This window comes from Danio rerio, chromosome 2 (genome assembly GCF_049306965.1).
Source record: "Danio rerio strain Tuebingen ecotype United States chromosome 2, GRCz12tu, whole genome shotgun sequence".
Lineage (NCBI taxonomy): Eukaryota > Metazoa > Chordata > Actinopteri > Cypriniformes > Danionidae > Danio > Danio rerio.
In genome coordinates, this window is record NC_133177.1 from 31,432,275 (window position 1) to 31,458,068 (window position 25,794).

The following is a 25,794-nucleotide window of genomic DNA, read 5'->3' on the forward strand; positions in this document are numbered from 1 at the left end:
TACGTCACATTACAGAGGTAAAGAGGTTTACAACCAGTGATTCACATCCACTTTCAACACACTATGCCTGATGTCTTGTTTACACCCAAAAAAGGCTAAAAGTTAAACCCAGTAAATCACATAGAGAAGAATCCTGACCCTGCTGCTGCTGCTGTGCTGCATCGAATGGCACAACTGCTCCCCGATTAACCCCCACCTCTAATGAATATCCCTTTTTTTGGTCTTAGGATTTCATGTGCTCATGAACATCATCGTTCGTGTCCCATCTGGGCTAAAGCATATCAGTGTTAAGCTGGACACTAATCTGCCATGGGAGCTTTTGTGTTTCTATTTCTCTTTTGTTTAAACAAAGACCTCTGCGGGAAATGTTCCAGCGCACACATTAGCAATGATTAAACTCACTGGGCGAATTTACTCGGCTAAAAAGCTTGAACGACAGAGCTGCAGTGCAAACCTTGGCCCATATCAAATTATATAGATGCAAACGCTCTCTCAGTCTGTTTCGCCATCTCTGTCTATGATATACTGTGAGCGTTTAGCATGGACTGACCTGTATTTGGCTCTACTGAGAAGTATGGATGGCCCTCTTTGATACTGTATGCTAGCTTAGCACTGTAGCCGAACATTTCATCATCTGCATCCTGGGCGGTCACTTGAGTGACAAAGGTACCTGAAAAACAAGAAGCTAGTTCAAGGCAGAGTTCAATTGCTTAACCAAAAAATACGACAGTGTGTTAATACTCTCATAGCTTTTGTTATGACTTTCAATTTCCACTCAAAACAAACTGAGGAAATATGAAGAATGTACTTATGTGCTCTTGCCCATGGCTAATGAAAGTACAAAAAACTAAAAGAAGACAGCTGACCTCAGTTCATTTAGTCTGAATGATTCATTCACAAATTGGTTACAAGTTCAACATGGTGATCCAATAATGACTATACTGGGGGGGAAAAGTGGCTAAGAAACATTTCATTTAACTAGAAAGAAACTAGAAGTAACATTGAAAGACTTTCAGACAAATTTTCAATTTGTTTGATATATTTATTATTAATATTTCTGTTCTTATAACTCTTAAATTTAAAACATGCCGATACGTCATGTTTAAAATATTTCTATGGTTTTAAAAGTTATTATATGACCAATCATATTACTTTTTAAAGGGTCACGAAACACCAAAACACATTTTTTGAGATGTTGACTGTCATATTTATGTCCCACGTTGCAACAAAAACTATATGTATACTTCACTAAAAAGTGAAAATTGGTTGTTTTTATTTTGTTTGGAGCAGATTTGTTCTTCCGGCTTAAAAAGACATTTTTAAGCTACGTCATGGAAATGAGATCATTGTATAAATCCCAGCGTGAAGATTGGCTGTCTGTACCGGCAGGTACAAAGTTACATCATTAGGTTTTCAGGACATCTGCTCATAAATTCTAAGGAAAAACTTGGTTCGAACCAATCATTCCCCTATATTGTGAAGCAGATGCAACTTCATTATGCATGATATAGCTTTGAAGACTAAATTTTTCCTGTTACAGTATTTAGAGAGATGCCATGTTGTATTGTAGTAAAAATTTTTTGGAGATATGGGTCATTTGCGTTGCATTTATAAATGTGCTGCAATGAAGGTTTTGTTTCCATTTCCCTGCTATAAGATCACAGTTTGCGTGTGGACCCACATGTGTGAATTAGTTTACTAACATGTGACAATAATATGTTTGTAAGGAATATTTTTGACCCGAGAGACACGGTTCCAGTTAGTGTTGATTGTCCTGTCTCTATAGATTTGGTAAGTGTGTACTCAATGTTGTTTGTTTATATTTATTCAGATAGCAAGGGAAGTTAGTATCGTCAGCAGTCCTCTTCCAGTTTTTGTGGACATACCTTAGTCAAAATGATTAAGTTACTAAGTTTACAGTAATATCGTTACAATATTATGGACAGAAAATTCTCCACTTCAACACAGCTCTCAGATCAACTGTAAATGCTGCAATTCATTGTCTATTTTCCCCCGCATCTGTGTTTGTGTTGCCGGTTTGATAATCAGCTGTAGTGCATGTAATGAAACTCCCTTTTCCATGCAAACCCTTCCCTCTTTTGCCACTTGAGCAGCACTCAACCACTTTCCTGACTTTTTTTCAAACTAGAGGTGTGAAAAACACCCTGCTGAGATGGGGGGTGAGGGCTTTCATGACCCTTTAAAGACTGCTGAAATAAATATATATTTTTTTACATATTTCAAGGAAAAAACAATATATCCATTCTTGTAAATGTAAAAGGATAAAAACTAAGTAACAATTTCAAGTTTTAGAATACAACTTTTTACCAATCTCTTTGCTTTAATTTAATTTAATTTAATTTTTTTTTTTTTTTTTTTACCAAACATAGCTTGAGGTTTGAAAGACAGAATACAGAAATAATTTTTAAAACAACAAATATCTGCCATTGGGCTCAGAAAAATCAACTGCATTAAGCAGAAATTAAGTCATTTTCATAAAAGACAATTGTTCTTCTTTTTAACATGAACTTAACAAGACTTACTCTCATTATTTCACATCTCAATTATATGTGTCTTGATTTTTGGATACTTAGAAATTTGTACTGGAAAATAAACCTACTGAGAAATAATTGTTTTATCTTTTTGTAGTGCATGTAACATTTATTGTCACGACTTTCTTAATATACTTTCTTGCTTTAATATTAGAACTATTATTGAATCGAGTTGGAAGAGAGAATTAAGGTTTGTAAATGTTTCATTTTCTTTTTACAAATTTCTAAAAAAAATAAAACGTGACCACAAAAAAATATAATAAAATGACTAATATTAGCCCCCCACCCCCACTATATATATAGTGCAAGATAAAATGTGCTATAAATGTAAATACACTATTTTTGCTGTAGTTGATTTACAGTAAGTTACAATGCAGTGGCGAACTGCAGCCAGTAAGTTACTGTAGAATCTACAGGAAATTGTTAACAGTGTACCTACTATTTGCAATATGAAAAGTGTTTACAGTGTAAAATACATAATTTGCTTCTATCTGAAGCTTTAAAGTTTCTGAACTGAATGGGATGGAAACATTATTTTTGTTTAAAATAAATCACACAGTTTTATGAAGCCAAGAGGGAGAACAAATAAATTATAATTGTAACTCTATTAAAAAAAGATGATGCACTAAAAGCAAATGTAATTCTATATTAAACAACACACTGTTTTATAACATTTCTAAATTCACTGGTCCTCACAAGACCTTTAAAGGTTATTCCAGAAGCTTTTCAAATCTTACCAATGTGAGACCCCTCAGGTACAGATGCTGTATAGACCTCCTTGTCAAACTTGGGCTCATTGTCATTGATGTCATGCAGCTTCACAATGAACTCAGTCTCTGGCTCCAGCGGGATGCCGGTCTTCCTGTTGACAGCCTGAGCTCTGAGCGAGTAGGAAGGCTTCTCCTCTCTGTCCAGGCTCCTGGTAGCGTGCAGATCTCCTGAGTTGGCGTCAATGACAAAGATGGTGCCGGCGCCTTCACCTGTGAGGACGTACATCACCGTGCCATCTCCTCTATCCATATCTGAGTGAAGCTGTTGAGAGGAAGCAATTCAAGCATTTCATCAGCACCTCCGCTCTGATAGGGCTCATGAATATGTATTGCGTTCTCAATGTATTCAATATCCCTTGATTTTGAAGGAATAAAACAATGAAGAAATACTACAGGGGAATGCAGCAATAGGCAGGTACTCCATGGTAAATATGTGAAAATGAGTCCTCGTGGAATTGAATTCTGATGGCATATCAGAGGAAAGTACAACACGCTGAATGTGCAATCAAGGTAAAAGCTTGTCTATTACGATCCGTGATGCTGCCACGTGTTTTTTTTTTTTTTTTTTGAGGTAAAGCAAACTTTTGTACTGCTTGTATGTGCAGTTCTGAATTTGTGATATTGTTATGAGAAGCGATTGAATTGACTGATAGGAACATCGCATTTTAGAGCTGAAGGTGTGATGTGATTAGCTTCCACAATGACATCTGATAGAGGAGCGAGTGAGTGATTTGACACTTCTTTCCACTTGAATGAGCCGCTTTGTTACAGTAAAATAGAGTAGTAAAACACAAAAGACCATTCAAACACAATGGCTCTTTTGCTCTTCGTGATTTTTCCCTCTGAACATTTTCGAAATGGCAGTTTCTACTCCACATTGACTGCTACATGATCCAGACACAAAATGTCCATAACAACAATGAGGGCTTTGTGAATTCTGCGCTTACAACATCCCACATGAATAATCCACTAGTTGGTGATCCTTTGCAAAGCTTTCGAGTCTCTAAGCCAGTGGGGTTTCAGACTTTTCAAGCCAAGTATCACATTTGATCAAATCAGAACATACTGTTTCACCTGATGAATTCCCTTTTCTTGTGTGCAACTGTGTAAATAAGAGAAGTCATATTTTATTAAGACTCCTTATTGGTCCCTTGACTAACTATGCAGAACAGCATCTATTGTAGTTCAATGTCACTGCAGTTATTAATGTACATATTTTACAATTTAATCATTACTATTTAATACTGTTTTGAATTATACAGTGAATGTATAGTGAATACTAATGTTCACTTTGGGATTGGTAAGGTAGTTCAAGGCGAAATTATTAGCCTTCATGCGAAATTGTAATTCTCTTTCAAATATTTTCCAACTGATGCTTAACTGATTATTTTTTTTATTGGCTACAGAACAAACCATTGATGACCATTGCCATATTAACCAACCTTGTATAGTGAACCTGTTTAACCTAGTCAAGCCTTTAAATCACACTTTAAGCTGAAAACTAGTATCTTGCCAAATATCTAGTAAAGTAATATGTCAGCATGGCAAAGACAAAAGATACAAGTCATAAGAAATTAGTTTTAAACACTATTATGTTTTAAAGTGTGTTAACAAATCATCAGTCCACTAACATCACTATGGGGAATATTATATAATATACTAAAAACAGTACTAATGTGAAATATTTTCCGAGAGAGATTTGCTATTACAGTGTTTTTGTGTGTAAACCACTGTACATTTTCAGCATTCTTTACATAATTTGTTTTCGCTCTATAATTAATTAAATTTACTAATGCAATAACCAACAATATAAATAGATGTACTATATGTTTATAATGGTGTATTTTGTATATTTACAGTATTTTACCATTTTTAACGCATTCAGATTATGGGCCCTATCATACACCTGGCACAATAAGGTGCAAGACGTGTGTGGCGCGATTGGTTGCTGTTTTCAGACCAAGCAACCCTAATTTCCACGATTTGTGCCACGATTTGTACCACGTTGTTTAAATAGCAAATCCATTTGTGGACTCATGGATGTTCCGGTCTAGAAGGGAGTTGTGTTAAGGTGCATTGCTATTTTGAGGAACTAAATTGACCAATTAACCAGCTGAAAGCAGTGTGTTGGTTGTGCGCCTTAAACGCTTATAAAGTGCTTAATACACACAGGATGTACAGCAATATGCAAATATCTTTACAAATGAAAAATAATTAAAGGATTAAAATAATGCAAAATAATAATTATTACATAAACATAAAAAACACTGCCTCCATGCCTTTTTCATGTCAGGGGGCTTTTTTCAGTTTATTCATGACAATTTGCTTTAGTATAATGTTATTATTATTAGCAATATTATTTATTATATGCATGTTTATATTTATTTTAATAAAACAAGCTTAGATTTGTTCACCTGTTGGGTTTTGGAGACCTATTAAGAATAGGACACGTTTTTGAATATAACTGAATATATTGTTATTATTGTTAATTTATTTATTTGCTGGAAATTAGAACTGAATTTATAAATAGTTTTGAAACAAATCATTACGCTTAACAAATGAAATTAAATATGCTAAATAATTAAATTAAATAGGCTAAAGGATGTCTTCCGTGGAGTAAGTTTCCACTGTTTCCTTATCCACAAAAGTAAAGGAGTAAAGTAAAGAGCAAAAGTAAAGTAAAGAGAAAGAGGCCGAATGGAGGAGGCTTGTTCTTTATCCTCACTGCAGATGGTCTGTTTAACTTGCTAGTGAACAAAGTCCGCCATTTACATAGCAAATGTACCATGTTGCGACACAACTGACTCTTAAAGGGAATGGGTGATAAGACTCTGATTTGTTTAATGCAGGTTCACATCTATAACTAATTAAAAGAATTACAAATAGGAAAAGTAGATTCAGACACAGCCTTAATGCTTTTGCGCTATGCCCTTTAGACTTAGCGCCTATATCATTAAAATAGAGCCCTTTATTTGTTATTCATTATTAAACTAATAATGACACTTTTAAATGTAATATTTATCATTGCATGTAAATTGTAAAGTATGTATCTCTGTCTATCTTTCAGCATTGTAAATTCCGAGTCTTTACCAGAGGGCTGCAGTTTGAGATCCTTGGCTATAAGCAACAGCATCCAGCTGTTATATTTTATTCTAATCTTTGATCCTCTCCAGCTCAGAGATTCAGATGAAGTGTGAGGTATACCGGGGAGGTCAGATTTCACCCTGCTCCTTATCTCAAATCCAGCAGGCTCTACGCTGGAGATCTCTACATATGACACAGCCACAGTTTTGATCATTCTCTATTTATTAACCTCCGAAGACAGAATCAGGAGGAGTGATGAAACCAAATCTATCTCTGCAATCGACTCCATCAGCATTGCTCCAGCATTGCACACGAAACCTGGAATAGAAGCATAATCTCTTACCTTGCCAATATACTGGTGCTCGGATCCGGTGTATTCCTCCTGCAGAAAAAACTGTTTCCACATCCATCCTCGCTTTGAACGTCTCAGCAACCCTTTGTCTTGCCGTCCTTCAATTTCTTTGCTTTTCCTTCGAACCGGCCCTCTTGAAAGGGCAATTGCATTCACACTGATGTGTGCACATGCCCACAGAAGAAGTACAATCCATGTCCTCATCTTTTCCACTCTTAGGGTGTCTTACAGGGGGATAATGATCCTATCTGCCAAAGTTACAGAGCTCTGCAGAGCAGGCGGCAGCCACCCTCATAGTCCCTTCCTGCTGCCAGCGAGCCACACACTACCTGTAATAAGAGAGAGAAAGAAATTGAAAAACAATCAGTTATTGGGCAAAGTCTCAGAGTGTTATCCCAGGGCTGCTGGGAATGCTTCCCTTCCTAATTAAAGGCAACTTGAGCAGCAGTATCATACGACAGCCATCCCCTTATTAAAGATATCTCTGAAACATTCTCCATAAGATACCAATTCAACTGCAAGTCTTGAGGCCCAAGCTCTGATATCTATATAATTGGCGTCCCACATTCACGAAGTATAAAACCAGAGGCCATTGGAAGTGCTGTAGCGGTATCGAAAAAAAAGAAAAGAAAAGAAAAAGGCAGAGATGCTTTTTTTTCCACCAGGCCATTAACCTCAAACTCTTAAAATACTGCAAAGCAGGCCAATGGGCGAGCGCTCACAAATCTGTAATCAATGAATCAATACGCATGCTCTCTAAATGCCTCACTTTAAAGATCTAAACACTCACGGCGCTATTGAATTCAGCCCCAACACCAAAAAAAAAAAAAAAAATCTCTCGACAACCAAAGTGTGTTGGGTTTTTATCAGCATGCGCGGTCACAATAGCCTGCTGGCTCTGAACTGACCTGCTGGAATGACAGTCTGAGAGACAAAAGCATCCTGCCACCACATAATAATCAGCAATCAGCACGTTTCCTGTTTCCACATCAATCTGCGGCTTTGTCTGCGACTGAACGCCTGCCCTCGCTCCCTCTCGCACTTTATCAAGCAGATTGCAAATGTGATTGCGCAAAGTGGCGAAGGGGAAACGCGGGCCTCTCAATGAATTGCATTTAAGTACCTCTGGTTTTTTTGATTTACAATATTACTTGCGACATTCGCGCAGCTCTCTCTGTCAGTGTAAAAATACATCAGGTCAACATCGCCCTTCATCCGGTCGAGGGCTAGCGATTCAGATGGAAATGCACAATTGCGATGCTGAATTGACTTTGGTAGTTCCATGCGTGACTTAAATGGTGCCGCTATTCCCCTAATTGCGCTTTCCATTAGCTCCATTATGTTCGGCTTTATGAATTGTCTTAATTGAATTAAGTAACAATAGATAGCGCAGGATATTGATTTGCTGTCAAAGTCAATGAGCTTGAAATTATCATGGGAGCTCTACGTATGTATAAATATAACTGTGCGGATGATGTTGTGTGTGCATTTCAGGACAAACAAGGAAGCGATCCTGTTATGGGTCCAGCAATTGTAGTTTATGGATGCTGCTCTTTAATGAATTTCAGCTGGCCAAAACTCCTGGGCAAAGAGAGCGGGCTCCTGGAGCACATTAGTCAAACTCAGGCAGCCATTTTGCTCAGCTCTGTGACCTGGCAAATCCCTTGACACAGTCCTGCCGGGGGAACTCAGCTGGATCTAAAGCGGTTTTGTTACATGGTGTGTCAGAGTGAACAGACACAGTTTCCAGCACAAAATGTCTGCTCGTTCATTTACAAGTCCATCCTGCTGGGAGGGAGATGGATAGTGAAGGATGAAAATTCCCCCGCTGTCTTTAAATATAAGCACAAACCTAAGAGAACTCAATGGGACACTATGGTTTCACACAGCACTTCATTTTACAGGCTCACCGTTGTGTCATTTTGATACAAACTGAACCACAACACTGCAGACTCTCTGTATCGGTCTTGTACTTTGAAAAGTCATGATTGGAGCTGAAAATGGGGCACTTACACACACACACACACACACACACACACACACACACGCACACAAGCACACACACACACGCTGTCTTTGTTTATGGTACACATTTCCATTTTTTGTTAAATCATGGTTATTGGTATTAGTCATACATAATTAGTCACTATAATTACTTAAAGTTAACTTAAAGTCTACATACATTTTTATAAATCTATATATACAGAATATAGAGGTGGATGACTTGTTACACCTTTAATTTATTATGGTCTATTATGGTCCTATTATGATCTATTATGGTCCGTATTATATATATATATATATATATATATATATATATATATATATATATATATATATATATATATATATATATATATATATATATATATATATATATATATATATATATATATATATATATATAGTTAAAGTCAAAATTATTAGCCCCCTATTGATTTTTTTCGTTTTTAAATATTTCCTAAATGATGTTGAACAGAGCAAAGAAATTTTCACGGCATGTCTGATAATATTTTTTTCTTCTGGATAAAGTCATATTTGTTTGATTTGGTCAAGAATAAAATCCATTTTGAATTTTTTTAACACCATCTTAAGGTCAAAACTATTAGCCCCTGAAAGCTTTATATTTTTCGATAGTCTACAGAACAAACCATCGTTATACAATAACTTGCCAAATTAACCTTACCTGCCTAGTTACTCAAATTAACCAAGTTAAGCCATTAAATGTCACTTTAAGCTGTATATAGAAGTTCATTCATTCATTCATTTTCTTGTCGGCTTAGTACCTTTATGAATCTGGGGTTGCCACAGCAGAATGAACCACCAACTTATCCAGCATATGTTTTACGCAACTAATGCCCTTCCAGCTGCAACCCATCACTGGGAAACATCCATACACACCCATTCACACACATACACTATACAGACAATTTAGCTTATCCAATTCACCTATACCACATGTCTTTGGACTTGTGGGGGAAACCGTAGAACCCGGAGGAAACCCACATGAAAAAGGGTTGAACATGCAAACTTCAGACAGAAACGCCAACTGACCTAGCCAAGGCTCGAACCAGCGACCTTCTTGCAATTAGGCGAACATGCTACCCGCGGCGCCACCGCCCTCTTAACTGTTTATATATATTTATGTACGCACTCACACTCGCACACACACAAACACAAACACTATCGGTCAAAAGTTTTGGATCAGAATAAAATTATTCCGTTTATCAAGCATTTATTTAATATAAAGAAAATGTTAAATTCTGAAATAGTTATTACAATTTTAAATAACGTAACGTTTAAATTAAAATATTACTCCAGTCATTCTTGCTTTTATTACTATAACCATTAATAATAATAACATTAATAATAATAACAATAATTATAATTAATATTAGAGTGTTTTCTGAAGGATCATGTGACTAAAGACTGGAGTAATGAAGCTGAAAAATCCTCTTTAAAATCACTGGAATAAATTATTAAATTAAATTATAAACTATTATTATATTTTATAGTGCAATAACATTACACAATTTTACAATTTGTGCTATATTTTTGATGAAATATTTGCAGCTTTGGTGAGCAGGATAAGCTTATTTTAAAACATTTAAAAACCCTACTGACCTGTAGTGTATGATAATTAAATATTAAAATAAATTATAATAAATGAAAACGTTTTGGTTTACACAATATTGGATCCTAACAATCTTTAATTAATTACTTTATTTGTAAAAGAAATGTTATGTGATAACAAAAGAAATGTTGTATATTCTCCTCATATAATCTTAACGTGTTCAGATGGGGAAAAACAATATACAGTGTGTTATAGACCATTTGAATGTGGTCATGTCATTAGCCCATGAAAATTTCCTGCTAGTTTTCAACCTATTTTATAACTTTAACAAGAGGCAATTCAATTATAAGTTAATGTTTCAATCATAACTTACAGCTATTATAAAATTATTTATCAATATTTGGCTCTTTCTGGACTCTCGGAAGCTATTGAAATTAAAAAAGGAAAGCCGTTTTTGTTTACATCCATCACAATGGATGTGTCAAGTAATTTTAGTGTCACGTGCACTACCAAACCCAACTACCAAATAAACACTCTCACTGTCAGTGATTGGTCACAACACACACAGTCCTGCCCCCAAACTCTCCCACTGGTTTATTCATAGTTACTATACAGCATCAAGCAGTTGTGGCTTTGTTTTGATAGTGCCGCAGCGTAACTTCACAATTTCCAGCAAAATCAACTGACATGGAATAAATTACACAGCTCACCTTTAAACCTCCTCTGTTACACTAGCATGTTTACATTTTTCATGTTTCAATTAATGCAACGATAAAGTAATTAACTCACCGGGGTACCTGCCACAAACAGCGCCACAGTTGTCTGCCATCCAGAAACACAGACAAAACAAATTAACCTCGATGGCACCTCACTTCGCGTCTGTCTGAACGTTATCCGTTGTTATTTTCAGATCAGCCAATTTACCATGCAGTCTGACCTTGAGACATCAGATGTCCCATTTTTTTCCCTTTTTTTGTTTTTATTTTTCTTTCAAAGACACAGTCCCCTTAAAGCAGCCCTTTGGGAGTGCCAGCGAGGCGGAGGCTGACAGGTGAAGGAGGCAGAGGAAGACCGGCGACACCTGTGGAGGACGCAGGGAGTCAGTCGCTCGCTCAGACGACATAGAGAGAGAGAGAGAGAGAGGCGGGGCCCCAAACGCGGCCCCTCGCTGAAAGCTCCGCCACACTGCAGACAGCCACAGCAGCCCTGATAAGTCCCACAGGGGCAATTAGGAGTGAGAGAAGGAGAATGTCAGCCACGGGCAGCGAGGAGGGAGGCGACAGGTAACAAGTCTTGCTGCAGGAACACAGACCAGCAGAGCAGAGAGAAACAGAGCTGGCTAATGCCACACACTGTCTCCGGGCTCTCTATTAAAATGAATAAGGCACCGGACCACCACCCATTAACTAAAAAGACTAGACGCCATGGCTCTTAAATAGGTCACTCTTGTTTGCATGGTGAAGGTACATGATATATCGCATCTCATGAAATATTTGAGATGTGCAAATCTAACGTTGTGTATGTTCATTTCTTCCTTTATTTATTTATATCCGGTGTCCGCAGAAGAAACTCTCATGTAGCTTCTGGCTACATCACATCTTAGTGTTTTCTATTTATTTCTTTTTTTTTCCCCGCTAAGAAGAAAACTCTCCAGCTAGTACTCATCTTGCTCGAGCAAATGGTAGGAGACATGTGCCATGTTTGATTGCGGTTCTCTTGCTAGCACCGAGCAACAGTGCATGAGAGGTAAAGTCGAGATCAGGTGAACACAAATTCAGTCAGGGTGGCACACTTAAACACATTCGAGCTCCTCTTCGGTCCGTTCAGTGCACTTGCCTGCCAAGCAGCGTATCCGTGTCATTCCCCAGGGCATAGTGGGTAATCAATATATATCGATTTGTCTGTTTGGGGGGAAAAGGGCTGTCTAGACAGCTGGGTTTTCGAATGCTAAGGTATCACTTATCCTGCAACACTCAAGCTCGGCTGTAAGCGATGATTGATTTATTCATTTTAGACACACGTTTTTTCCCATATCTGACCTACCCTACATTTGCCAAAGCTATTTATACACATCACTCGAGGTTTAAATGCAGCAACTCGTTTACCTGATGGCAAAATAGGCTAAGATGTGAAATAAATCAATGAGCAGGAGGTAAATAGTGGACTGTTTTTTCAACTAAAAGCCCCAGATAATCAATACTGATTGATTGTTTAATGCTTATAGAAGTATCCGATGACAGAGAGTCAAAATTAAAATTTAATCTGTTTAATTTTTGCCATTTTTATATGCATTTATTATTTTTATTTATTATTATTATTATTATTAAAGGTCCAAGACACCCTGGAGTACTTTTGAGCATCAGTTAAGACAAGGTTGTATCTGTCAGCTTTAATTATGGGGAAAACTGGATTATTTTGAGCTTTTGTCAGCTAAATACATCTTCCAGGTTTAAAACAACTTTGGGGGCAGGATCTAAATTGGTAATGTATCGTGAATCTGCTAGTGGAGTGGTATTGCATTGTTTTTTTTTCATTATTATTCATAGCAGAGTTTTTTTATATGAGAAGACCCTGCTTCTTAATTATTTATGACTGCACACACGTGCTTTAGCTTCTCATGAAGGGTCGTAATGGTATGTGTTTGTTTCCATGGCTCACAGGGTTTGTTGCATGTTTTTCCAGGCGATGCTTTAAGGGCCGATACAGCAAAGCTGTTGGTTTGCAACAAGCATTTTTGTCAGGAGAGCTGAACGAGAATTGAAGGATGGCGGACTTTGTCTTTTATCAGTTGAGTTTGTTACCATTCAGACACGTCACCTATATCTGTGCTGCTGTGTTCACACATGTTTAAAATTCTCTGAATTACCGGCAGGGCTAATGATAAAAATAGACAGGTCAAGAGACCTTCTGCATTGGTATCCACATTGTCTGCTTTCAGACCCGGGGGTTTAGGAGGAGAGAAGTCCTCCTCATTTATAGTGTTTACATGGTTACCTTTATAATGATATAACAAATTGTGGTTATGTGTATATAAAATTAAGAATAACATATGTATCAGGGCATTAATTTACTGTTTATTTCTTTGCAGTTTAACTTAGTAAACTAAAAAAAAATCATGCTTCTACTCAGTTTGTCTCATTTTGAGAGCCAACTGACAACAGTTATTCGCTCACCTCTTTTTCCCCTAGTATGCCGACCACGCCCACTTCTCCCTCAGCCTGCAGCACTCCGAGCCCATCATGTAGCATTTTTTTTTTGTAATTCTGAGGTAGACTTGAACCAAAAGAGGGGGGTTTATGGCCCTTTATTATTAATATTTTTTTATTAATAATAATAATAATCTGTATTATTGCTGAATAATAATAATATGATTAATATTATTAATCATAATAATAATCTGTATTATTGCTATTTTCATTGTAACTAATATATTTGTATTATTATCATATTTAAAATACATTGCATATTAATAATCTAAAATAATAATAATAATAATCTCTACCCATGCTTTATTTTTTCATTTTATTTATAATAAAATATATTTTCGGTGTAACTATTATTATTATTATTATTATTATTATTATTATTATTATTATTATTATTATTATATTTAAAATACATTGCATATTAATAATATGTAATAATGATAATAACAATAATAATAAATCATATGTTTCTTCTTATTATTATTATTAGTATGGTAGTATTATAGTATCACATCAATATTGTGTAATATTAGTAATAAAATCTCTAGTAGTTTTGGTAACATATGAAGTCATATCACTAATGATATTTAATTTTTATTTTCTCTTTTTCAGAATAAATAGCTTTTCTTTTTTTAAAAAGCTGATAATTTATCCAAATCACACATTAAGCTGCATTGCCAACTGCTGTGACTTGCTAAATAGACCCTTTGTTAGAGAATTTACTGATTAAGTAAAAAAAAAAGAATGAAAAAACATGTACAGTGCATCAGTCAAAACCGATTATCCAAACACACACGTATACAAAAGGAGTGACTTGTTAACACACAGCACATTGTAACATATTCCCAGCATGTGACTAGATTGCTGGAAGTGCTTAACCAAACCGTAGACCTAATCCTCAAGCCATGACCCGACAAGACACGAGCGCCCACCGACCCTCCACCATAATCTCCCCACCAACATGTGCTCCTTAATCTGAACAGTAGGAGATAATGGATTCAAATGTTGGAGGTCTTTTTTTGCTCAATGGGACGGCCATGTGCACACCAACACAATTAGTGTCAGGGAGCGCTGCCCGTACCAGATGGGTCCTCTTAATTACGTAACGAGAGAAGCCATAATGTGATCTGGAAGCAATGTTGTGCCACTGACTTAGAATCTGCTTTTCCTGGTCGCCCATAATGATGGTGAAAGCGTGTGTTTTCTTTTTTTTTTCACCACACAAATTGCCTAGAGCAGACCGTACTGTGTGGTGAATTAAAGCAATTTAGGCAAACCTGCTAAAATCAAATGCACCTCAAATCTCTATTTAGCCACACAGCATTCATTTGCTCATGAGAGCGTCGCGTGATAGACTGCAGCTTGCCCTTCCTTTGTCAATTTGGTGCGACTGTTCAAATAGATAGCACAAAACACCTGTTAACCTTTGTGTCAGTGTGGCCCTGGCGTTTACAGTGGAGCTGGAAAGCTTCCCCTGTAATCCCGTAACAGCATTGTGGGGTGTTTGTTTAGGGTCCCCCTCATGAGGCAGAGGAGAAGCTGTGGGAACCGCAGTTTTTTACGGCCTGTTTAAAGAGCTCGGCGGGAGCCTACGAGACAGCAGCCTCCCTTCAGCATTGTGATTCAGCCCTGGAATGCAGCTCCCATTGCAATGCAAATGTCTCCGCGTCTGGATGCTTTTGTGCGTGCACGTTTACGTGCGTGCTTGTTTACTTGTCACTTCCACGACTGACAAATACGCAAATCACAAACACTGCGCTAATAGAGTTCGCAGAGGCTGTCAAAGTCGAAGAGACTGTTTCTCGGATCATAGTTGATATTTATTGCGTGTTCTACCCTGAAGGGCCTTTTACAGCCTGACAATGACATTAACTCATCCTCAGACTCACAATATCTCATAAGTGTGGCACCTTTACCTTGGTAAACACAAGAGAGTTGTGTTGTTTAACCCCCAGACAGCATTTCAATTTACGGCCGGGATTTACATGAAGGTATCTAAATGGAACAGTTCCTGACTGGGTCGTAATTCATTGTGTTGTTGTTGTTTTGCCTCTAACCCTTGCTTTGTTGAAGACGCCTTAAAGACAGGATTTTTACAATCACGGTAACAATGCTTCCATTTCAAAAGGTCACGCCATGTCATCTTGATTGCAATCACAGAATACGCTGACATTTGATTCTGCATCTTTGTTGATATTATAGTTCAGGCCCTCGCACGTCAAGGAAGGGGAAAAAGAACATATATTAACGAAAATAATCGATAATGACATTTATTGACATTAACAATACCAGCGCTCTGTGACCACAAATAAATAAGTCCATTGAGGCAAGCAGAAAATTCTTTGAATTAAAAGCCACCGTATACTGTATGCCGAAGGCAAGCAGCGAACAAAGGTTAAAGAATGTTGATTAAAAAACAGACTTTTCTTTTTGTATTTTCTTTCCCTGGATGTTGATCAGAAAAGCTCTGACAGAACTGGATTTGTCACCCCGGATTTAAGTCATTTTTATCTTATTTGTTTACTTTATTATTCATTTATTTGATTTTATGGTAAAGGCGCTAAGCAACAAATGGGTGATATTCAATAGTGTAAAGTAACAAATTACAAATACTCAACCTATTTTAATTGGGTAGTTTTTCTCAGGATTTGTGATTTGCCAAGTAGTTTTAAAAATGTGTTACTCTCCATTGAGTACATTTTTGTGCAGTATTGGTATTTTTTCTCCATTATTTTCCTTCAACCTGCAGTCACTACTGTATTTTTCTTGTCTATGGGATTGGCTAAAGTAGAACAATTAGTCCTATGATTCCTGTCCAATCAAATGACATATGAAAACTACATTTCATCATACTGAACAACCTCAAGACATGGGCGCTATGTAAATGCAGCTAACCATTTGAATGCATTAACAGTGTCCTAGACGATATCCAAAATCATCAGACGCAATGGCCCAGAGACTGTTTAAACTGGATGATAGATGAATGATGTCTGAATGGCTTTAAACAATCACTAAATGCACTACAGAATGTTACCTTTTCACACACACACAGAAATTGCATCTAAACGCATTAGACTTTCACAGAGCAATACTCACTACTCACAACTCTTGAGTACATTTAAAAGCACTACTTTATACTCAAACTTTGAGTAATATTCACATCAGATACTTTTACTCTACTTGCGCTACATTTTTGGGTAAGTAATGGTACTTTTACTTGATTAAGATTCTTCAGTACTCTTTCCACTACTGGTGATATTAAAATACTACGGAAGTTTATCTAAACTAAAATCTGCTACAAGTAAATTTATGAATATTTTATATGTGAAAAAGAAAAAGATTACATTTAATGGTTTATTAACTTTGAGTGAATTATGAATGGAAGTGAGTAATGAATGAAAAACGTATATACACTTACTGATATTTTGGAAAATCTTTAATTCCAATGATTAATTCATATTTATTAATAAACATCAGCATGTATTTTAATGCAATATGTATTACTCTTCATTACTTCAGCTAATAAAGAGCTGTCCATTGTTTGTTACTTCAGACAGCTCAATGTTAGCAGATTTAATATATTTTAATACTACTTAATAATAAATAATATATATGTAATAATAATAAATAATTAACAAAGTAAAAACTAAATGTTAGATGAAGATAACGTCAATGATAAATTGATCAAATAAAACAAAAAGTTTCATAAAAATAATCTTCAAGATGCATCACCTTCTCACATAAAATATTTTTTTTATTCTTTCCCTAACATCCAATTCCTCATTTGCCATAAGAAAAAAATAAAACATCATCAATACAGTAATCCGTGTGGAGTTTGTATTTTTTACACCTTGCTCTTGGGGCTTGTGCCCTTTCTGTGACCACATTCTGACTGTGTCGTCTTCCAGGTAATAACTATTTGCTTTTGGGCCGTGCTGCTTGTGTGATAGTTTGTTTTTCCAAGGGTAAATATATCAGTATCGCAGTTTCAGTGCGAGATGTCAACAGCGGAAAATATCCAGGCTAGATTGTCTGACCAATCTAGCTCCGAGACAACTGTGATTCCTCAACAGAATGGACATTTTCGGCGCTGGTGTAATTCATATCACACACGTCCAGGGCGGGTTTGAAAATTGGAGAGCTGTAGCACATTCTGCCTCATTTTGGACTGACTTGTACGTAATAAGAGAAAGCAATCAATTGGAGGAACCATGACAACTGAGAGGAACATTAATGACATTAGGCCTATTATTGTGCCTGAAAGTGGACTACGTGATTTGATGCTGGCCGCGCAGATAGCCAATTTTTGACAACTCAGCTCTGGTGAGTAATTAGGTACCGCCACATATTGTGGACACAACTTCAACTTCCAAAGGGAGGAAGCTCCTCAGTTATGCAAATCTAGACTGTATTACAAGAGGCTATGCTGAAGGAGATACATCAATACACAGAGAGCTGTGTAGCGCTCAATGGGCTGTATTTCAAACACAAGCCACTAGATAATTAGCCGCACACAAATTTCCATCCACATGGGACTTGTTCCCTTCTAGAGCAACATGGTGGACATCTGGAGACAGCTAGAGATGTCTTATAGATATAAAAAGTGATGGAACGGCTTGACGAGATACAGTAGGTGGAGAAACTCTGCTTCGACATGTACCAGCCAGAGCAAATCACATCAGTAGAGACAGCCGAGCTGAGCAAGTGACTGCAGACATGAATGAAAAGTCACTTCAAACACAAGCCAAAACTTAGAGGACGATTTCCAAAAATAGAGCCTTTGGTGTGTTTCAGTGGTAATAGGCATGTTTCTAATCAAAGCCTTCATATTGAAATCTTAAAAGGGATAGTTCATCCAGAAATTTAAATTAACTGTTAATTTAATCACCCTCAGGCCACCCAAAAATGTAGGTGACTTTTCTACAGTAGAACATTAAGGATGTTTTTAGCTGTGGTTCTTGGAGCTTCTTGAAACGTACTGGCAATCCGAGCCAATATGTCAAAAACATATACAAAATTAATACTCATGGCTGATGATGTATTGAGGTCTTATGCAATGACAGATTACTGTGTGTCAGAAAATGAACAGTATTTACAACCCTATTAATAGAGAGTTAAATATCTTCTTTTGTGTTCAACAGAAAAATACAAAAAACAAAACAAAAAAAAAGTTTTGTAACTATGTGAGATTAAGTAAATGGGTGAAACATCGCTTTAAATGTAAAAATGTAGTATTTCAGTTTCATGCACAGAAATGTTTCGATTCGTAACACCTAAGTAACACTTCATATATCATTAACTGCAATAGGTACTGATTTGCACAAAATAGGCTCATTTTGAAAACGTAACCCTATATACATTTCTGGAAATTCAGAATTATGCAGCCAGAGTTACGTATGGCTGCATTTCGTCTTTAAAACGAATGCTACTGGGGAGTAAGATGCCGTTCCTTTTCTCACTTACCAGCTGACCGCTTACTTCTGTATGGACGGCTTTTCTGCTGTTACCAGTTTGTCTGGTAGCTTGACACATTCGTTGGCAGCCTTGAGACGCAGAGTTGATCGTGATAACAGGGTTCGAGTTCATAAAGCGATTATAAAAAGTAGGTAAGAAAAAATAAAACAAAAGCCAAAAAATTAAATAAACAAGTAAAAAACAGGGTTAGAGTGTGGAAAAATCTAAAAACGTAGTAAAAATTAGGCTGCCGTAAGGGCTTTTCTTTTTCTGGATTGCTTTCGAAAAAAATTCGGTTGAGTTTAGGGAAGGGGTAAGGTGGGTTCATTGGTTGGTCAGTCAGTCAGTCGACAGTGGCCTCTAATGGATTTACATAAGAACAGCACGCACGAAAGGCACATAAGAGAAAAAATTTGAGATCTGAAAAAGTGTACACTGCGACCTCTGATGAATTTGAGAAAACAAAAACTTTAAATAAACATAGCTCTTGGGACCTATTTTGCTTTCTCCAGAAATGTATACAGGGGTATGTAATCAGAATGAGCCTGGGTTGAATTTACAGTAGTTTGCTGTACAGTTTATGTGACCCTGGACCACACAAGCAGTCATAAGTGTTTTTGAAATTGAGATTTATACACAACTAAGCTTTCTAATGCTTTGGTGGGATAGAACCAATTAAGGCTGAGATGCAACTATTTGAATTAAAAAATTTAAATACTGAGAAAATTGACTAAATTAATTTCTTAGCAATGCATATTTCTGATCAGTAATTGAGTTTTGATATATTTAAAGAAGGGCAGTTACGAAATAACCTCATAGAAGATGACCTTTCCTTAATATTCTTATGATTTTTGTTAATTAGTACAAAATAAAATCCTTAATTTTGACACATATTATGTATTAGCATACCAGAGCAACGTAAAGTTGGCTTTGTGGTCCAGGTTCACATATATGTCTGTTTGACTCTGCAAGTTGTGGTAGGCGCTGACGTACATTTAATGAATCATCAAGGTCAACGATTTCAGCTAATTATAATTATTTATGTTCTACATCATGAATGGCCTCAGGGCAAGTAAATGAACAGAATGAATTTGCACGAGCTATATTTCTCTTATTGTTGATGATTAGAAAGATATATAAGCATTGTAAATGTTTGCTTCATAAAGTGCCACACCCATTAAACTCTCTGTCGATTCTGAGTACAGCTAAATTCAACCTAATTCAGCAGGGTCACTGTGATTAAGACGAGGAAAGTCACAAGTCACATCCAGAGCAGTCATGTGCTGACTAAATAAATCATCTTACATAAACGCAGGCCAGGCAGGACCGCCAGCATGGTGTCTCTGTCATCAGCATTCTTTTTTTTCACACTGCACTCAGCACAAAGACAGCAAGCGATCCTTATTTATTCTAAAGCACCAGCCTGAATGGCAGAAATATTCATTGTGCATAGCGAATTCCGTTTCAAGTTTGTTTTTCATCATCAATGCTATTTTTCCCTCCAAATTCCCCCCAACTCGCACTCTCTGTGATCTGCCCTGTCATCTTACACACTGACTGATGTGAGGAGTAATGCTATGGAGGATGTCCAGGGCTTTCATACGCCGATGCTGTTTCCTATAGGAATGTGCAGATGAAAAGAAAATAACAACGCCCTGCTGCGAGACGTAAACGTATTATCTTAGGCAGGAAACTGAGCACATTTTCCTTTGTGGGCCCATTTAAAGATTCACTCGAGACGCTGTTCACCTGCTTCATTCCCATCCGTACGAATTAGCAAACAACAAGAATGAAACACGAACAAGCCAGGAAACCGAAAACAGATAGCGGACGATGAATTGGTAAAGAAAATCAATGGCCTCGTATTGGACTAAAGCGGGTGTAGATAAACACTGTTCTATTGATTTTGGAAGTGTTCTGCACATCAGAACAGCAAATTGCCCATTTCTTGGGAAATAGGCTTAAACTATAGTTGCACTTTTTGTGAATGTTTTGTTTGAAGCACCTACATTTGCAGCGAGGTGTTCCATTATTGAGGTACTGTAGAAGCATGATGGAAATTCACCAGTCACTCTGGAGTCAAATTAATCACGTGCATGTGCTAATCAATGTTATCCTGCTTCATCTCCTGTGAGCAAACACAGCTTTTTGCAGGGCCATTGTCGTGTCAGGTGACAGATAGCTCTGATCTAATTATCATACAGAGCCTACTGAAACATTTGCATGCAGGCATCCGCACACTCTGAGAGAACTCTCAAACTATTAAGACGATTAAGTCAAAGTGCAAAACATTTGATTAAAAAAAGCAAGTCTATTGTGTGCTGGAACATCTTATTATAAAAAGTGGTTTGTTTGAATGTAACATGACAATGACAATTGCCATTAAAATGTTTTTATTTTGTTTAAACAACTAAATAAAAAAACTCCCAGACAGCATCTGAGATTTAATTAAAATGCCCATGATAATAACAACAAACAACTAATATGCACTGCTATTCCCCATGCAGTTGTGATGTGCTTGTTGTCAGGAAATTTTGACGCAAGTCAAAGGTCGCATGGGTTTTACAATCAGTGCAGACTTTGGAAAATGGATTTTAAAGCATTTTTTTGACAAAAACACTAACATTCAAGTGATAAGTTTGCGTTTTATCATTTTGTATGCAGTAGACACATTGGTTTCCCATTATCTCTTGGAAGGCCCATGTTTTGCATCAATGTTAGAAAATGATGGATCAGGGTTCAGTGTACAGAATTCATAAACAACCACATGTAACACATAAAGAAGAACTGAAACTTGCTTATTTTGCCTTCCAGTATGCTATTAACCGAAATCGACTTAAATAAATCAAGCCATCCATCAGTTTTGTCATCGTTTATCAAAATTGTCCTAACATTAGAAGAATTATCAAAAAGCAGAATATATGAGGGAAAAGAATCATGGCCTAAAATCTAGGCAAAGTACAAGCAACCATGCAGTATCTACTGAAGAAAACATTGTTTAACCAGTATTTATCAGACTAAGATATATTACAGTCTGTCAAATCCAGCAAATTGTAGGATTAAAAACTGCATCGCTGCGAGGACTGGAAAGAACAAATATTAATATCTTTTAGTATTCATATAACAAAACAATACCACAGACAAATTAAAATACCATCTCAGACATTTAAATAAAAAAGCTTGCTAGTGACTTTTCCTCAGAATAAATTAGAATGAGATGTACTGGAATTTATGAATAATTTACATAATATAGAACAACTTTAATCAGTCCACCCAGAAATCTACAGGTGCCCAACATGAAAGGACTCAAACAGAGCTACGGTCTGAACATGTTCCCACACCTTTTGATCACTAAATTTCCATGACTTGTGCATTCCTTTTTTTGTCATCTGTGATTTTTGAATGAGGATTTTTTAAATAATGCATTATATAGACTGTATATGCAAAGAATGATATCTAGCAATTAGTATTCATTATTTTTCAAGGCTATATCTATATATTTTAAATCTCATTCGCTAACATGATTTTTTAAAAATTAAATAGTCACATTTCTTTCACAATGAGCTTATTTATATTATACATATTTGATTTTCTTTTTAACAATTGACTGAATAAGGGGAATTCTGGGACAACAGAGCAGACCAAAACCTCAGTCTTGGGCTTTGATATAAGTACTGATAAAAAAAAAATATACATGCTGCACAGACATGCAGAAAAAATACAATTTTAGAAAAATACAGTTCAACTACTGTTCTCTATTATAATCTATAAAAACTGAGGCCTTGGAATTGAAATTACTAAGGACATTATTCTGCCTCTCCACACAACAGATGGACATGGAGTACACAGCATAAAATGTCAACCCTTTAAAACTGAAAGACAAAAAAAATGTTAATTGCAACAATAAATTCTGTAAAAAAAAAACAGTCACTTCACAACCCGCAATGGATAGGCTACATTCATTGCACTTTTCACCACTTTTAAATTATTTGCCGGTGATTCAAACTGTCTGAAACCAACAACAGCAATGGATAAATATAATCAATAAAAAGTTATTATTCAGACAAGTTAGATGAAGGCTGCAGAAATATAATAAAGATTATTTTAACAGTAGAACATGCAGGTAGACAACCACAATAGCCCAAACTTTTCTTTAACAAAGGATATTAACGTTTTGCATCGGAATATTAACAACCAAACTGTCGCAAGCAATATTATAACGAGCCTTACAAAACTCATGCGCGCGGACTATCACGCAAACCTAGTTAATATTATGAACACATACAAATATGTAGCTACTAAACACAATTATGTTGCCCAACATTTAACAAAAAGTATCTCGGCCAATTGTGACAGCCTATATCCTCGTGCACATCCACAAAAGTCCGTCTCTGGCAAATAAGCGCAGTCTAGGGGTCAAATGAAGCGCGTGCACGTTCAAACAGATATGTTCAATTCAACGCAAGAATGAAGCCAGATCATTTCCCGCACTCACCTCAATGTTGAGGAGTCAAGAGTAGTCCTGGAGTCGATGTGTATCCGCTGAGCGTTGTGAAGACACTGTACTGTGAAGACTGCGTGTCTCTCTCTCTCTCTTTCTCTCTCTCCTCCCCTGAGCGCGCAGCATCATCTCTCTCTCTCTCTCTCTCTCTCTCTCTCTCTCTCTCTCTCTCTCTCACCCTCTCTCTTCGAAATCTCGTGCGGTCTGAGCGACAGAGCCGCTGATTGGCTGTCACCGGGTGACAGAGGGATCATATCATAAACATTAAGTGATGCGAAAGTAGTTTGAAAATTAAGCCTGCGTTAGTTGATATCGCCGCGTCTGTTCGGAGATTTGGGTCAGTACTATTAACTCTTCACTTTGATTTAGTTTGTCATAAATCTATTTTTGGCGGCAGAGGAAGAGGCTGATTTAAAAATAATAATGAAGTTTAAAAAATACTTTTTTGAGTTCACGTGGCACTGAAGAGGATCAAATGTTTATTTATTTATTTTTTTGTTTATTTTGTCCAATAGGAAAAGAAGGAAAGAATAGGAAAACAACAATACACGTAAATAATACTGCTTAGTAGAAGCTTGTTGTACATGGTGATGCTTATGCTTAAAAACATCAAAGATTACGAACAAAAAAATTGACAGTCCGTACAAAATACTCTTGTGCTTAATCAGAGACATTATCACTGTTACACTGGAAACTAAAAATCCACTGTTTTTTTTACAGTAGCTACATTCATTATTATACTTTAAAGCAGGGGTTCCCAAACGTTTTAGCTCGCGATCCCCCCAAAAAACAATGCCAGTGACTCGCGACCCCCAGTATCCTCTCAGGTGGTTATAAATACATAAACCCTAGTGGCTCACACAATAGGCCCAAGTCTATTTTTCATTTAATTTCGGAGAAAATTGGAGAGATCATCCTCCATTTTCAGCTGTGGCCTGTATTTATTTTGTAATGTACGTGAGTGCCCTAAAGGTGTCAAAAAGTTTAACATGGTGCCATAAAATCATTCTGCTGCTTCTGACACTATTGCTTTGTCTTCAATATAAAGTAACCAGCCCAGAAGTCGCAAAAAATCGAAAGGCTCAAAAATAAAAATCATGGCTTTTTTGATTTGCATGTTGTTTTTAAAATAACTATTACCCACATTTTTTCTTCTTCTGTAGGTTATAAAATATAGTAATTCTAATAGTTTAATGAAATTAATTCGATTTTTGCACATCACTGACCCCCCTTATTGTCACATGAACCCACCCAATTTAATTCAATATTGACTTAATATTCCATGTATGCAATATAATTGAATGTCTGAGTTCAAAAACTTGCCTGCTATTTTAAACTTGTATGACTTTCTTTTCAGAGGAACTCAAACAGACAAGTTAGGCAGAATATTAGGGACAGACAGCCTTAGTCATCGTTCACTTTCATCTTTTTTTTTCCTCCATACAATGAAAGCGAATAGTGACTGGAGGCTGTCATTCGTACATCTCCTTTTGTGTCCCGCTGAACAAAGACAGTCATACAGTATGGGTCTGGAACAACATAAGGGTGAGTTTGCTATATGACAGTTTGCTGTCTTTTTTAGGAGGTGAACTATCACTTTAAACATTCAGAAACCTGAACCTGTGATGTGAGATTGAGAAAAGCTTTTTTGGTTCATGTTTCAAAGACTCTGACTTGGTGTCTTAAATCTGTTGACCCCTATGTAGATGTTGTGGGCATCAAGCCTGCCATTTCGTAGTGAAGTTTTACCGTCTGTATATTTTTCTGCTGAAAATCAAAACCCCCTCAAGACCTTGCCTGACTTCTTTTGCTCTGTGATGCTTTAACACTTTCTGAAGAGTGATAACAGAATTACTGATATGACCCGATTATAAAAGCAGCTGTACAGTTACATATGGTTAGGACCAGACAGAATCTGCAGACAATTTTTGCTATCTCTGCTGAGAATTTGGTAAAAAATCTGAGGATTTATGCAAAATGATTTTAGGAGTATCATAGCTAAAAGCTATTTATTTACTAATAAAAATAAAAAAAATAAATTACTTTTTATTTAATATTTACAATGCAAATCCAATTAGATCCAGTTATTTGGTAAACAAAGCACGTTTCTCATATAATATATCTTCTAAAAGACAGAAAATATTACTTTAAAAACTTTTGTAAATAAATCATAACAATTTAATATTACTATTATTAAATCACAAGAATATTAGTGAAAGGAATTTAAAAGCAGAATAAATATAAATTGCACACATTTAGACAAGTAAATACATAGACTCAGTGGGCTAAAAATGTGTTAAA

The 25,794-nt window shown here is 36.4% G+C and overlaps 1 protein-coding gene and 1 long non-coding RNA gene across 3 annotated transcripts in view; one reads left to right on the top strand and one right to left on the bottom strand.

The window, feature by feature from the left end:
• cdh6 (cadherin 6) overlaps window positions 1-23,679 on the bottom strand; it is a 53,563-nt gene extending 29,884 nt beyond the window's left edge. The window contains 5 exon segments of one of the 2 annotated variants that reach the window (NM_001013520.1): window positions 551-670; window positions 3,290-3,584; window positions 6,750-7,087; window positions 23,488-23,529; window positions 23,619-23,679. In NM_001013520.1, coding sequence (NP_001013538.1) covers window positions 551-670; window positions 3,290-3,584; window positions 6,750-6,962 — 628 coding nt within the window. In that variant the 5' untranslated portion in view covers window positions 6,963-7,087; window positions 23,488-23,529; window positions 23,619-23,679. 2 annotated transcript variants of the gene reach the window in all.
• A 92-nt stretch (window positions 23,680-23,771) lies between these two features.
• LOC141378289 (uncharacterized) overlaps window positions 23,772-25,794 on the top strand; it is a 31,650-nt gene continuing 29,627 nt past the window's right edge. The window contains exon 1 of the long non-coding RNA XR_012392422.1: window positions 23,772-23,830. This is a non-coding gene — a long non-coding RNA (uncharacterized lncRNA). The remainder of the gene's footprint in view (window positions 23,831-25,794) is intronic.